This window comes from Cystoisospora suis (genome assembly GCF_002600585.1).
Source record: "Cystoisospora suis strain Wien I chromosome Unknown contig_1021, whole genome shotgun sequence".
Lineage (NCBI taxonomy): Eukaryota > Apicomplexa > Conoidasida > Eucoccidiorida > Sarcocystidae > Cystoisospora > Cystoisospora suis.
Window position 1 is genome coordinate 10,819 of NW_027153822.1, and position 13,568 is coordinate 24,386.

Here is a 13,568-nt window from a genome sequence, read left to right on the forward strand (position 1 = left end):
GATAGATAGATAGATAGATTTGGTATGCAGACGAGCTCCGTGATGTTTTAGATGGGGGGTGTTCAACTATATACACGTGCATGCGTGTTCCACATCAGGCATCTGTATACTTCCGAGTTTCTAGTCACATAAGAAAGTCTATGTCCGTGTCAAAAATCTGTTTTTCTCTCCCGTATCTGTCCTTCTTTTATCTCTTTTTGTATCTCTCTCTTTCGATGTATCTATCTGTCTCTACACGTCACTGTGTGTGTCTGAATAATCAACTCCCCGTGTGTCGTATGGTGTATCTGCTCAGCGGCGGGTGCTCAGATCTTGAGTTTTCAGTCGTTAATGAAGAGACTTTATCGCTCGTACTGCGCACGTCTAGGTCGAGATCCTCGCTGGCAAAGACAGTTCGGGATTCTCGTTCTATCAGCTGTTGAATGGCCCCTCTATACACACAAGAGATACTGGAAAATTCCCGATGTCCAGCAATTCTTCGAGACCATCACACATATCACCGATGATAAGGATGACGACCTCCTCACTGGACCCAATGTCCGCTATGTTAAACAAATCCGCGCATGCAGTTTCGATACTATTCTAAGAAACCAGGTAAGGGAAGGAAAGATCATTCAGAGACGATACATACATACATGCAGAGGGATCAAAGCTAGATAGATAGATAGGGCGGGGGGAGCGAGGCGGTTGATGGTGTTTTTGTACGAATGCCTCTGTCTTCACAACTCCTTCTGTTGCGAAGACAGAGGCATTCGTGAGTTTCTCTTCCCATATTGAAGAGCGAGAGAGGGTGTGTGGACGCCGCTGTGTATGTATGTGTATAATATGTACACTATGTGTATTAAGAGTTACGTACTCGCTATACGTTGGGTCTCACCAGGAGGACAGACAGTCGTCTATCAGTATGTACACCTGTGTATACGTGTTGTTATAGTTATGGCACTATGCGCACACTGTAGATAACTATATATCTGTCTGTACACATCTCTCTCCCCTCTTGCGAATTATATCGACGTTTCTTGTACAGGGGGGGAGGACAGCTGCAATGTTGTGTTGAATGGTTTTCGTGTGGTACGTCACTCTGCGTGTAGAGATGTATGTGGGTAGGCGGCTGAAGAGACGTAATACAGGTGTGTGTTCGGATCATGCGTAACCGTTGACTGAATGGAACTGATCAAACCGGAGATATTCATAGTTGGTCATGCCTCCCCTCTTGTTGAGCTATATAGAGACGATAGAAGTCATTCACTGTAGGGCAAGACCGGGTGTTTCGAGTTGGCTACCTAGCTAGCCGTAGCTCGTGGTTTTTCTGTTGATCTAGGTATAGAGATGGCAATGCATGAATGCGCATCTGTATGCTTGCGTTGATGCATGCATACGTTTTGTTGTCTCTCCTGTGTGCTCTTCTCTTTGAACAGCTGAAAGAACTCCAGCTGAAAGTGCGTAATGCAGATGATTTCTTTACTTTTGTCAAAGCTCAAAAGGCCGTGGATTCTCGGCTTCAAGACCTTTTGTCATATCTCCCTGAGAATCGATTAGCTATTGTTCTATCACGGGCAACCTTGGGAAACCTGTACCAAGCTGTCTCTCAGCTCCAGATTCTCTATTACTATTCTGATGGTACGTAAAAAGATTTGGCTCGTATCATTGGGCTACTTCTCTTTCTCTTTCGTTCTTTGAGCCGGTCAAAAAGTGAGCTATTCGTCTTCCTGTCCTATTCAAGACGGCAGAATCGATACCTTTCTCTTCTTTCTTTCTTTGACCCTCGTGCGCCTGTTGATCCTCCTTTGTTCTTGTCACACCATTCAGAGAGTTTTACTGCCTGTATGGATACGTCATCTATGTGCAGATGTCTAATCTCTGTTGTCCTTTGAGTCGATTAGGAAGGCATATGTACGCACGAATTTATTCATACATATATACATATAGACATGCGCAGAGAGAAGCAAACTAGGTACCATTACTGCTGACTTTTCATGGGGTGAAATGTGAGAGATCATGTGTGGGGTATTGGAGATAGATGTCATAAGTTGCCCTTGTAGACGATGTTTCTCGTATGTGTTGTAGGCTGTACATACACCTGCTGCGGTATGGTGGTTTCATCATGTTTGAACGGAGAGACAAAGGTGTGGACAAGTTCCTGTCTCTGTCTCTCTCGGGTAGGTTTCGTCCAAACTGACTGAGGTATTAGAAATTCCATTTCTCTTATTGCGTGCTCTGTCTCTCTTTTCTCTTCCTTTCCATAGCCTAGAGACACACACACAAAGCGTGCATCTCTCCTGCTTTGTCTTTCTTCTCGTAACGCATATGTATCTAGATCAACAGATAATATCCCCCACGTACATCAACAGATGACTGTATCTATGTCTCTCGTGTCTTTTTTCTGATTTGGTTCCTCTCTTTATGTCTTTCTCATCTCACATTTTATCTCGTTTCTTCGTTGTCTACGCATTTCTCTTCATCTTCTTCTTTTTCCTTTCTGTTGGTGTACACAGGTTTCACAAAGGAAGAAGCAACACGCGTATGGCAGTGGAAGTTCCGTTCGGAGAGGCGCATGCATTGGAGTATTCTTCAGTTGATGGAGGTGTGGGATCAGTTCATAACAACGAAGCAGATGAATGGCGTAATAATTCTTCAAGTCGATAAAGTGAATTCACGTGAAGAAGCTGTACTACGTCTCTTTGACTTCGTTGAGAATGAGCAAACACAGAAAGCCCTTCTTCAATTCGAATCGACCGTCACGACAGCGATCACCATGCGTATACGTAAAGTGGCGAAGCACTTTCGAAATCTCTTAGCTTTCGGGTGGTTGTCAGCAAGAAAGGAAGAGTCTTTCCGGCTCCCTGACTGTGTGGTAACAGCGTTCTATCTTAAACCTGGTGGAGAAAGAAAGAGTGAGAAGAAATCTGTAGCTTTCCCCGCATCCGCAGGAGCTCTCCTCTTGTCTTCTTCACCCCCTTTCTCACCTCGCTCTTTCGCTAATAGTTACGCTGAGGCTGACCTTCAAAGGTTCTATGCAGCAGCGAAGAATCCGTCTCCACCCAATGGCAGTCAGCCAGTCTCTTCTTCTTTTTCTTCAGATGACCATCCTGGTAATAGTAGCAATCCTCGTGGGAAGAAGTCGGATGATGGTGTGGGGGGAGACAAGAATAAGAATATGAGCTCAGGGAATCCAGGTGAAGAAGAAGGTAAGGGAGATGAGAAGTCTTCTTCTTCCTCAGACTCGGGAAAGAAGGGAAGAAAACTTGCTGCTATTACTGGTGAAGGTGAAGAGGTGGATGAAAGTGCCACCCAGCGTCAAAAGAATAAGAATAGGAAGAATTCGGGGGAAAGCGAGTCAGCGACGCCGTTGTCGTCGTCTTCATCTTCTTCAGACCCTCCTGGAGAGAACTTGAAGAAACCGAAGAAAGACGCTTTCAAGACGCCTCCGCCGTCACCACGTCGAGGTGCAGGGAGAAGAGAACACTTTGGCGAAGAAAGAAAGAATGAAAATGGGAATGGGGGGGAGGTGGTCTTGAGTGGAGGGGGAGATAGAGACGGGTCTTTTTCGACAAGCCAAGAAGTGGAGCTGTTGAGAAGAAGAAGAAAAACAGGCCGAAGAGGAGGAGGAGGAGGAAATGCCTTCTCGTCGAAGAAAAGAGAACAATATGAAGAAGATGAAATCATACCGATTAATAAAGAGACCTTCAGCTTGGCATCTCCAAAGAGAAGAGTCGATGAAGTCCATTCATTGCCACAACAAGGAGAAGCCATTGAGAGTGAGAGAGCAGGAGAAAGTCATCATCCAGGAGGAGGAAGTGGGCGTAGTGGAGGTGGGGGTGGCGTTAAGACGACAACAACCCCTCCTATAGAGACAGGTCAATTTGGATTTGAAATTCAGCCTCAGATAGCACGCGTCTTGAAAGATCGTCTTCCACCAGGGAGTATGTACATTCAGTTATCTTTAATGGATCCCTGGGAATCGGAGCCGGACGATATTCCACTAGATGACTTAACTCATCCACCAACTGATACGGTCATCTCCGCACATAGGGCGACTCAGATCCTGAAAGCGAATCTTGAATGGGATCCGACTCTTGTGGGTGTAGGTATAGCTAAAGTGGTGTATACCACCATAACAGATCGCTATTCAACCGCCACAGATATGAGTAAAGGAAAAGACGAGAACGAAGACTATGATAACGATCGAAATCTGATCATACGTGTATCAGCAGATCTCTTCAAAGGAGAGCAAAGTCTCCTCGATGATGTCCTCTCAATGGTCGTCGTTCCAAGTTTACAGAACTCCGCTCCTCGAACCGTTGCAGATGGACGTGTGAAAGTCATGGGGACAGCAAGACGTCTAGCTGTGGGAGATATCTTAAAGACAGGAACTTTCTGTTTAGGCATTCCTTATAGCCAACATCGTGTTATCGATAATATGGCCGATGGTGAATCCATTCTAGCTCATATACAGGTCTCTGGATTGCATGAGAAATCCAGAGATAACACACTTGAATTGCCTGCCACGGCTATCTATGATCGATTCGTCAGAAGAAGTCGAGGAAAGTATAAACTTCTCTTCGTTGATGTCGTCCCCAAACACAAGGTAAGTCTCTGTAGGCCTCTCTCTCTATAACGAATATCTCTCTTTGAATATCTTCACTGTGTGTTAGATGTCTCGGTCTCTCTCTATTCATAGACTTTTTTTATCTGGGATCTCTTCATTGATAGAGTGTATTTCGATCTCTCGAGATACAGGCTCTTTCCAGATTAGATCCCTACCTGTATTCGGCTAGATCTCCTTTCATCTCTCTACTGTGGATTTCCATCTCTCTACTGTATCTCTTTGAGCATTTTGCGTGAGGGGGAGAGAAGACGAACAGGGTGGAGAGAGAAGGGAGTAGAAGAAACTGATGGTTTGTATGTGCATAGATGCCAAGAAGTGTCCGTTGTATAGAGGAGATGATGCTTTCAGGTGGGTGAATAGAAATTTATCTCATCCCTTTATGACGTCTTTCGTCGTTATTTCAGAGCTGCCATCCATTTAAACAAGAGTCTCTCTTCTTGAGATGTCATATCATACCTGACTATCGCACATACACACGTCGATATAAACACAGATCGACATACACCCGCGTATCCTCACATATATACGTGGATTCTCTTTCTCACGATCATGATTTTTCTTTCTCTTCTTGAACTCGTCTTTCTTTTCCTGTTCAACGATGTGTCTCTCTTTGTGGTCTTTAGGCTCCTTCAGCTCAAGCACGTGTTGCGGCGCCAAGGAGTCGAGGGTATCCAGCGTGGGTCTTGATTCTTTCGAACTTGTGTGTTGTGATATTTTTTCTCTTCGTGATCGTATGTCTTCTGGTAAATCGTCATGTAAGACTTCCTTGGTGGATTGCATGCATCTGTGGAAGTGAGAATCCCTTTCAAAGGGAATCTTCAAGCCCCCCAGGAGAGCCAGGGCTTGAGCACATGCGCACAGGTGTAGGTTCAGGTAGAGGGATAGGAGACGTCGCAGGAGGTGGGAGCGGACGTCAACCTACGTTATCACGAGGAAGATCGACATCTTTTCATGGTTTTGTGGATCACCATTCAACTTTAGGAAGAGGAGCCGATTACTATGGAAGTCCGAAGAAGAGTAGTAAGCTGATATCTTCCTTCACAGGAGGAGGCGGAGGCCATTATGATGAAGACTTCTATCAGGGTAGTCGTCATCCAACACGGGACAGTTATTACTATGGAGGTGAGGGGGCCAGTAGAGGTACATTTCAAGGCGGTGGTGGGACGATGACTAGCAGGAACAGCGGAAGGCGTTTGTCGTCGAAGAAACAGCTTCTGAAGCATCTATCATATTCCACAAGAAGCTTAGCAGACTTTCCACCCTTTTCTACACATCCAAGTCACCGTGGAAGGGAAGATGATACTAGGAATCAACAAGAAAGCATTGGGAGACAGGAGGACGATGAAGAAGGGACAGGGGGTGAGAGTGTTCGGGAGGATGGTGGTGACGTGGCTTTTCAGATTACGAATAATGCTCATTCAGGGGGTGGAAAAGCAGGAGGAGGAGGGGGAATGCCATCATCGTCTTCTCTGCAGAAACGATCAGGAGCTTCATCTTCATTATCTCCAACGACGATGTCGACAGGAGGGTATTCTCATCAGGAATCGAATTTGGCTATGACGCCTCCGACTGAGGCCTCTTCAAGTCCTTATTATCATGATCCTTCATCGTCTTCTTCATATCCTCGATCTTCTCCTACACGTATGTCATCTCCCCCTCCACCTCTCTATGAAGCTCATCTAACGACGAGTCCCTCGTCTGGGCACCAGAAAGGGGGAGAACAGAAGATGAAGGAGGACAACAAGAGTGGAGATCTGAGTCCTAGCAATAGACGAGGCAAGGGGGATAGAGGGGGTCCGTTCCTCTTCGCTGAGTCGACGGTTCTTGAAGGAAAGGGAGACGACGAAAGCGATCGTCGATCATCTTTGGCAGGAGAAGGGGAGAGGGATTTTCAGAGAGGAAGTTATCCATCTGCTCCAACAGATGAGGCATTTTCAGCAAGATATGCTGTTAATCCCGTTGTTATGAAATCTCCTATGAGTAGTATCGAAGGAAGAGCTTCATCAACAGGTGGTGGCGATTATCATGCTGGGAGTCCCCTCTCTTCAACAGGTGGGAGCTATGACGGAGCCGCAGGCAGTAGCATGAGCACAGCTGGAAGTATCATAGGAGGAGGAGGTGGTGGTAGTGGTAGTGGAACTTCAAAACGCCACGGCGGCGCTAAGGGGGGGGGATCAGATATACCAGGGGTCGAGCATCTAAGATCTCTTGAGATCGCTCGTGCATGCAGAGAAAGCCGTGAGAGTGAATATATGAGAAGGAAGACATCTGGAAGACCAGAGAGTCCAGTTCATCAATGGCAGTCATCATGAAAGAGGAGAAGAAGGAGACGAAAGTAAGCTCACCCAGTTACGAGCTTTGGAATGAATTCTTTTCTTCTTTTTGATTCCACTTCATGAAGACTATCGCAGCTATCTAAGAGACATATAAGACTCCATCTGTCGACCCGTGAGAGGAACGGTTGTTTCTCAATCTGTGGATGACTTCGCCTATACATCTCATAAGCTTCACTCAGTTCAGTATGAACATACAGCTCAAGTCGATAGCTTCGAGATGAGACGAACAAAGGCAGGAAGGAAAGGGTTACAATGCACACAACGTGGACATAAAGAGATGGGCAGTGGCAGTGATATCAGGCATAGTTATCTGGGGATTCATGTCTTTTCTTCTTTCTATGTATTGTTGTTTACATATTCGTATGTGTCTCAGGTCTGAGATAAGTTAAGTGTTCGGAGAGTTCATTGATGAGACGGCTTAGAAGGCTTCTTAGTTCTTTCTCTATTCAACGAGGCAGCATGCATGCGTCAGTGGACTTGGGAATCGTCATAGGAGTCGTAGACATGACATAGATGTACACGGATGTATGTGCCGATAGCTGAGTATGTGTCTAGTCTGAGCAGATAGCTCACCACCACCGCTGCATGTGGGAGAATGGAGAGAACATGCGGGCAACAAAGTCCTTCCCGTATCTCTATGTGTAACGTAGGAAGGAGGCGATGGCGACTGGGGTCCACAGTTGTAACTGTGTCTGCAAGACAGGACACATTCAGATAGATTTCTACACATATGTGTAGATTGATAGTGTCTTGAGCTGATGAGGGGGTCGCGTTACGACGACAGCGATGTATGTGTGTAGAGATGTTGGACGTGGATATGTGTGTATATATACTCACCCATTCATGTGCATGCAGACACGACGTATGGTTCCTTCATCGGGATGATCTGTAAGTGTGACCTTGTTTTTTTCTAATCCACATGTGGAGAAGACTTTCCAGTGCAGATAGTCAGGTCGCCGACTTGTATGGTCTTTCACATGTACATATGTATGTATGCACGCTCAATATATATATGTATAATGAGCATGCACTTGAATAATACACGCGTGTCAACATAGGTAGAGACATATGTTGGCCGTGTATGTACAGTCCGTAAGGAGGACGCATAGATCCGGTGAGCTACTAAGATAAGGGCATTCTGTTCAGGTAGAGAAGAGAAGTCTGATAGAGTTTTTCCTATGGTTGTTCCGCCTGTTACGTTCTTCAGGTGTATCGGGTGTGGCTCGCTGCACCTCGCCTGAGTCTAGCTCATCCCGATGAGGAGTTTAAACAGGAGAGATAAGAGGAGTGGGCTCTCGATGAAAGAGAGGGAAGGTTTGATCCGAACAATAAACCTAAAGAAAGGAAGAGAAGGTTGTTTCCCATCGTCTTGAAGGCAGAGCAGAAAGAAGAGAGAAATCACCCTTCTCGCGAACTGTGCCCCTTTCTTTTTTTTCGGTAATTGGAGGGGAGAAAGATGAGACGGCTGTACTTTTCTCTTTTAGTCTTTCTTCCAGGTCTACGAGAAGAGAATGATTGAGGACGGGAGGAATGAGACCTTCCGCTGCAGACTCACCGGGGAGCCTTTCAGGGCGCCAAGATATCTGTGTCTTTGTCAGTCGCTGTATCTCTCTTCTTTTCTGGCAGTTGTCTCATTTCTTCTTAGCCCGGGTAGGCTCATGAATTATCTGTGTAGATGTGTGTATGCCGCATCTTTGAGAGAAAGAAAGAAAGAGAGATGTGGGAATGTGCGGTTGTGATTTTTCAAGGTCCTCAATATGAAGGATTTTCCTTGTGGGTGAGAAAAACTCCCGCTACGACTACCCCTCATTCTTTTTTTCTCACCACAGGAATATGGCTCGGGTGTATGTACACCTGAATAGATGTGGTGATGGTGAAGGGGTGTCGTGGGGATGATAATCATGATGATGATCTCTGTCTTGATAGGGCCGTTCTTTTGAAGTCTTTTCTCTATGAAGAGAAGAAGAAGGGACAAAAGAAGTCTCATAGAAGAAAAGGGTGGCGGAAGTCTGGTAGAAGCACCGTCCCGCGGAAAAAAAGAGAAGAGGAAGAGTGTTCAAGAGCTTTGAGGGGAGGTCACGAAAGAGAAAGAGATTTTCATTTTGATCATGTATCACACGCAGTGTAATGTCTGTCCTATCCGGCCTCGTTACAAAAAGATTGCATGCATGCCAAGAATGGTAAAAGGCGAGAGAGAGAGAGAGAGTGATAGAGAAAGAAAGGATTAGAGCGAGTGTGATCCAACAGAAGAAAAGGTTATTCATGTGTGTAGTCTTACCGAGGAGATAGCTAAGGTCGTGGGCATTTTCCTTTCAAAATGTGGCCTTTCAGAGTTCGGAAGGAGAGTATTTTGACGGTGGATTGTTTCATGTTCGTGAGGGGAAGAAGACATATGGATTGCGAGCTTTCTATGAAGTACGCATGTTCATACACTCAAACAAGGTGTATGATGAGGATAGAGATTTATTGTCTCTGTCTATGTGAAGATGAATTAGACTCGTTTTTCTTGTCTTTTCTCTTTTCACATAGAGAATGAAGTTTTCTGAAGGGCAAGGGGAGTCTGTTTATTGTTCAATTCGTCAATCGTGTCAGAATTTTACCGCTCGTCCGTTGTCTCTTTACTTATTCTTTGTATGAAGAATCCTTCCATATGAAATTGAAGGACTTCGGAGATCTGTGATCTTTCGTCATTATCACCTCGGAAAAATGTTAAGTTGTCGATGAATGTATGATTAGATCAAATCTTCTTTCTTGGCGTATATTTTCCCCACATTGGTTCTCAGCTAGCTGTTTTGTCTCCCCCTGTTTCGAGTTCTCATGGTGCTCTCGGCTGTCCTGTGAAGAGACAGAAAGAGAGAGAAAAACCTGAAGAGGTAGACCGATAGACGGGATGTTTGTTTTCACGTCCGATCCTTGTCGATCGGTAGGTACCTTTTCAACCTCAATGGTTTCCTCCGGAAGGTGTACATGTCATGTACATACACCTTCGGATATCATTCCTCTTGTCCCGCCGGTCCGCATGGGACTGTCGAGATTTGAAAACGTAAGAAGAGAGGAATAAGGGTGATGAAGGAGAGTGATTTCTTCAGATTTGAGGAGGGGGAAATTCTCGTGTGTGAAGCTGTTCTACCGGAGCGTGCAACTCAGTTGTGTAGGGGGGACACGGGGCACAACAGAGAAAGCAAGCTGAGTGGAAATGTATGTATCCGTAATCATACGTAGCAAAAGTCGTTTTTTGCGTCTGTGATGTTTGTGCGTGTACCTGTCGATGTATGTCTGTACGCATGTACTGCGTGATGTCGTAGTACCGTCGGGGGTGGCCTGGTCGGGCGTCTGATTGATGGAGACAGTCATCGTTAGGATGTGTGAAAGAGAGAAGCATACGAGTAGGAAAACATGGACGACGAGGCGCGCTTTTGAAGAGGTTACGGTCCGTTGACTCCCTCTATTCTTTTCAAATTTCTTCCTACATCGTGGCGATGACTGTCTCCATCAATCAGNNTTCTTCTTTTTTTCTTCTTTCTTCGGTGCTATGAAGCATCCATCAAGAAGAGAACGTGTTTTTTTTTTTCCCTGCTGCGATGATTGTGTCACGAGTGTGTCTTATCGTCTCTTTGTATTCCGCAGGATGTACACATCGCTGGGACTCAGAAATGGTAGACGTTGAATGAGGGAGACAAGGTGGGCGCTTTCTCCTCGGCAGTCACTTCTGTGCCGGGAGGAGAGAGAGAAGACAGATGGAGAGTACCGCTGGTGTGTTCAAACAAAACTTCGCAGGTCCCGAAAGTTTCTCTTATGCAGATTTGTTTGTTTCCTTTGGGACACGAGGTGGCAACGGAATCAAAAGGGTGACAGGTAAACCAACGAAGGCACATCTCTCTTGTTAGCTAGCTACTTCAGCAATGGAATCAAAGGAAGACAGGCAAGGCAACCAAGGCACATCTCTCGCGGTAGCTACTTCAGCTTGGGCGTGTTTTCCTTTCTAGAGATGATTTTCAACGAGGCACGTTCTGTGTTTGTTTTTCCTCCGGTGAAGTAAGGAGTCCGATGCTGATCTTCTGAAAACCGTACTGGTGATGCCTATTAAAAAACAAGAGAAAGAACTAGATCCGTGGAATCCGGAAGCGCACACTTTGCCCTCGGTACGGAGGAAACTCTTCTCCATCTTGATTGTGCACTTACTTTCTCAGTTTGCAAGGAAAAAAAGACGAGAGGACACTTTTTGAGGTGTCAGTTCTCTTCACTCAGCGGGATGGCGTTGGCGTGGATGACAATAGAGAACCAAGAAAGGCGGCTGACGCTACACTGGAGAGGGAACTTCCAGATCGGAGGTTCTTTTTACTTGGTGTAAAAGCTTTAGAGAGTGAGTATCGCAGTTTACCGTTTCTTCGTCAAACGGAGGATGCTGAGTTTCGAACAGATCTCCTGGAGGTTCCCTGGGCAGCGTGTGTCGACGTGTGGTCTTTTCTGGCTAGAGATCCATACAAAAAAGATGAGAGGGTGTCAAGAGAACGACGTGTTTGACGGGGAGCTCGACTCCTCTTGCTTGGCAACCAACATACAATTGCCGTACATGTAACCTGGACAAGATCTTCTTGGCAAGATCCCGTCACTTCAGAAAGTCATAGTGTTCTGGTCGAAGATCCAACTTGTGTCAGTCTTCTCCCTGTTCTGTGCCCTTCCCCTCGCCCCTCCTTTTCGTCAACAGCTACGGAAGCGGTACGTACGGAGGTACGTACCTCTCCAGTATTGCTCAGTGCCACACACATTCTGTTGCGGTAAACGTCCTGGAAGTACTCTAGCCCCACAAGAAAGCGGGAAGCCGAGACAGAAAAAGCTGCCGAAGAAACTTTTTTAACAGTGACAACTAGAAGCGCGCGTAGCCACTGGATGAGAAATTTTACCACCGACACGAAGTGGCCAAGGCACCAAACCATAGAGGGTGAAGTGGACTCCGGAGGGATGTCACTGCTATGCCTGCATTTACAGAATTGAGCCTGAATGGAAGACTCCATTCTGTAAATGCAGGCGCATGGAGGTGCCGACTGCTCATTTGTTTCCGCGGAAGTAGAGTCAGTGCCTTCTTCCCTGTGAAGACTCACCAGCATCCGGTACGGGCAAGACAGTAGAGCCGGAGGGCCGAGCTAAGCCAGCCAGCCAGCCGGCCCCTCCCACGGCCTGGCGACAATATCGACGCAAAAGGAGAGGACCCAACGGATGCCCGGCTTTGAGGGGCCCCACCTTGAGTTTCAAAGAAAGGAGTTAGCCAAGAAAGAAATACAGGAATATTAAGCCTCCGCTAAAAGCAAACTCCTTGGTCAGGTGGAAGACGGGGCTCTTTTCTCGGGTGTTTCATTTCGGGCCCAGCCCACCTTACCGGCTGAACAACGATGGATGGGTAATTTTTCTCCCAGTCCTGTGTTCCTAGCCTCCTTGTCTATTCTGGTTTCGAACTCCCCTGTTGTTTTCCGTCCTCGACAGGGAGACATTGACATCGGGGAATCACCCCAAGAGTCTATCAGTTGTTGACGTCGAATAATCCTGCCCGCTCCCCGCGTCCCGGGCGCCGTCTGCTTCTTCACTCAAGGGAACCCTGTGTTCGTTGTTCACCGTTACTACGTTAAGTTGCGCCTGACTAGTCCTTTGCTTTCTGCTGGTCTCCTGTAACGGCGCGTTGTCGTCTGCTCTNNGCCCGCGCCGGATGCCTTGCCTTCGCTTGCTTTGTTTGGGACTTCGTGTCGGCCTAGGACTGGCGCCCTCCAAATCCACCCTGAAGGGTTGCTTCTCCCGTTGTCTCTTTAACTTTAACTCCTCCTCGTTCTTCTTCTTCATTACCCTAGCCCAAGTCAAGGTTTTACACTGTTGTGCCGTGAGAAAACCGGACCATGTGATCACCTCTGAGAGGACGTGTGTCGTGTCGGCCTAATACAACGAGGAATGGACTTGCCGAAGGAACTTCGGAGAGAACCAACAACAGGCAGACTAAACGGAATACCAACGTCAGGAACGGTACATAGACGACTTGGCCGTACCTTTAAGTAAGTGAGGTCGACGAATAAAGTGAACGATCGCATCCTGGTGCGATGCTGCCTTCGGATTGTACGTCGACACCAGGACTTCGGTGTCTCGACACTTAACAGCCTACTATTCACGTGTCTTCTCGCCTTGATCCTTTGACTTCGTCCCGTGGAGCGAGGAGTGGCATCAATGCGGCTGCATTTTACCTGGGATCTCAGCTTCCTGCAGCTGCGCCAGTCTCCCGCTCTGGAAGGGCTAGCCTCGCGTAGCTGTGACGGCTCCTTTCGAGTTCTACCGCGACCGGCTTCCTGATACGTTACAACCGTCGCTACCTGCGCAACAAGCATACTTCTGGATCCCGTTCTAACTCTCTGCAGGGCGCTACGCAGTGAAATAACACTCCAACGGCCGAAGTGCACCTCGCAGTCCAAAGAAGGCAGTATTGTGCTGGATCTGCTTGCATTCCCACTTGAGTTGTCGTGTTACTCCAAGAACCGTATCTCAAGTGGCATCTTCGTCATGGAAGGAGCCGTGTGTCTAACTTCCGTTTCTTAGTCGGAAATCCCCGGCCTTGAGAGCGGGCTATGCTTGGTCATCGTCTTTCT

The 13,568-nt window shown here is 46.8% G+C and overlaps 1 protein-coding gene across 1 annotated transcript in view; it reads left to right on the top strand.

Annotated features, from left to right (window-relative positions):
* CSUI_002421 (uncharacterized protein) overlaps positions 1–10,334 on the top strand; it is a 15,920-nt gene extending 5,586 nt beyond the window's left edge. Inside the window, exons 2-6 of the mRNA XM_068062622.1 lie at positions 296–594; positions 1,419–1,620; positions 2,496–4,588; positions 5,233–6,944; positions 8,153–10,334. Of these exons, the coding sequence (XP_067925398.1) occupies positions 296–594; positions 1,419–1,620; positions 2,496–4,588; positions 5,233–6,921 (4,283 nt within the window). The 3' untranslated portion in view covers positions 6,922–6,944; positions 8,153–10,334. The remainder of the gene's footprint in view (positions 1–295; positions 595–1,418; positions 1,621–2,495; positions 4,589–5,232; positions 6,945–8,152) is intronic.
* Positions 10,335–13,568: the final 3,234 nt, after the last annotated feature.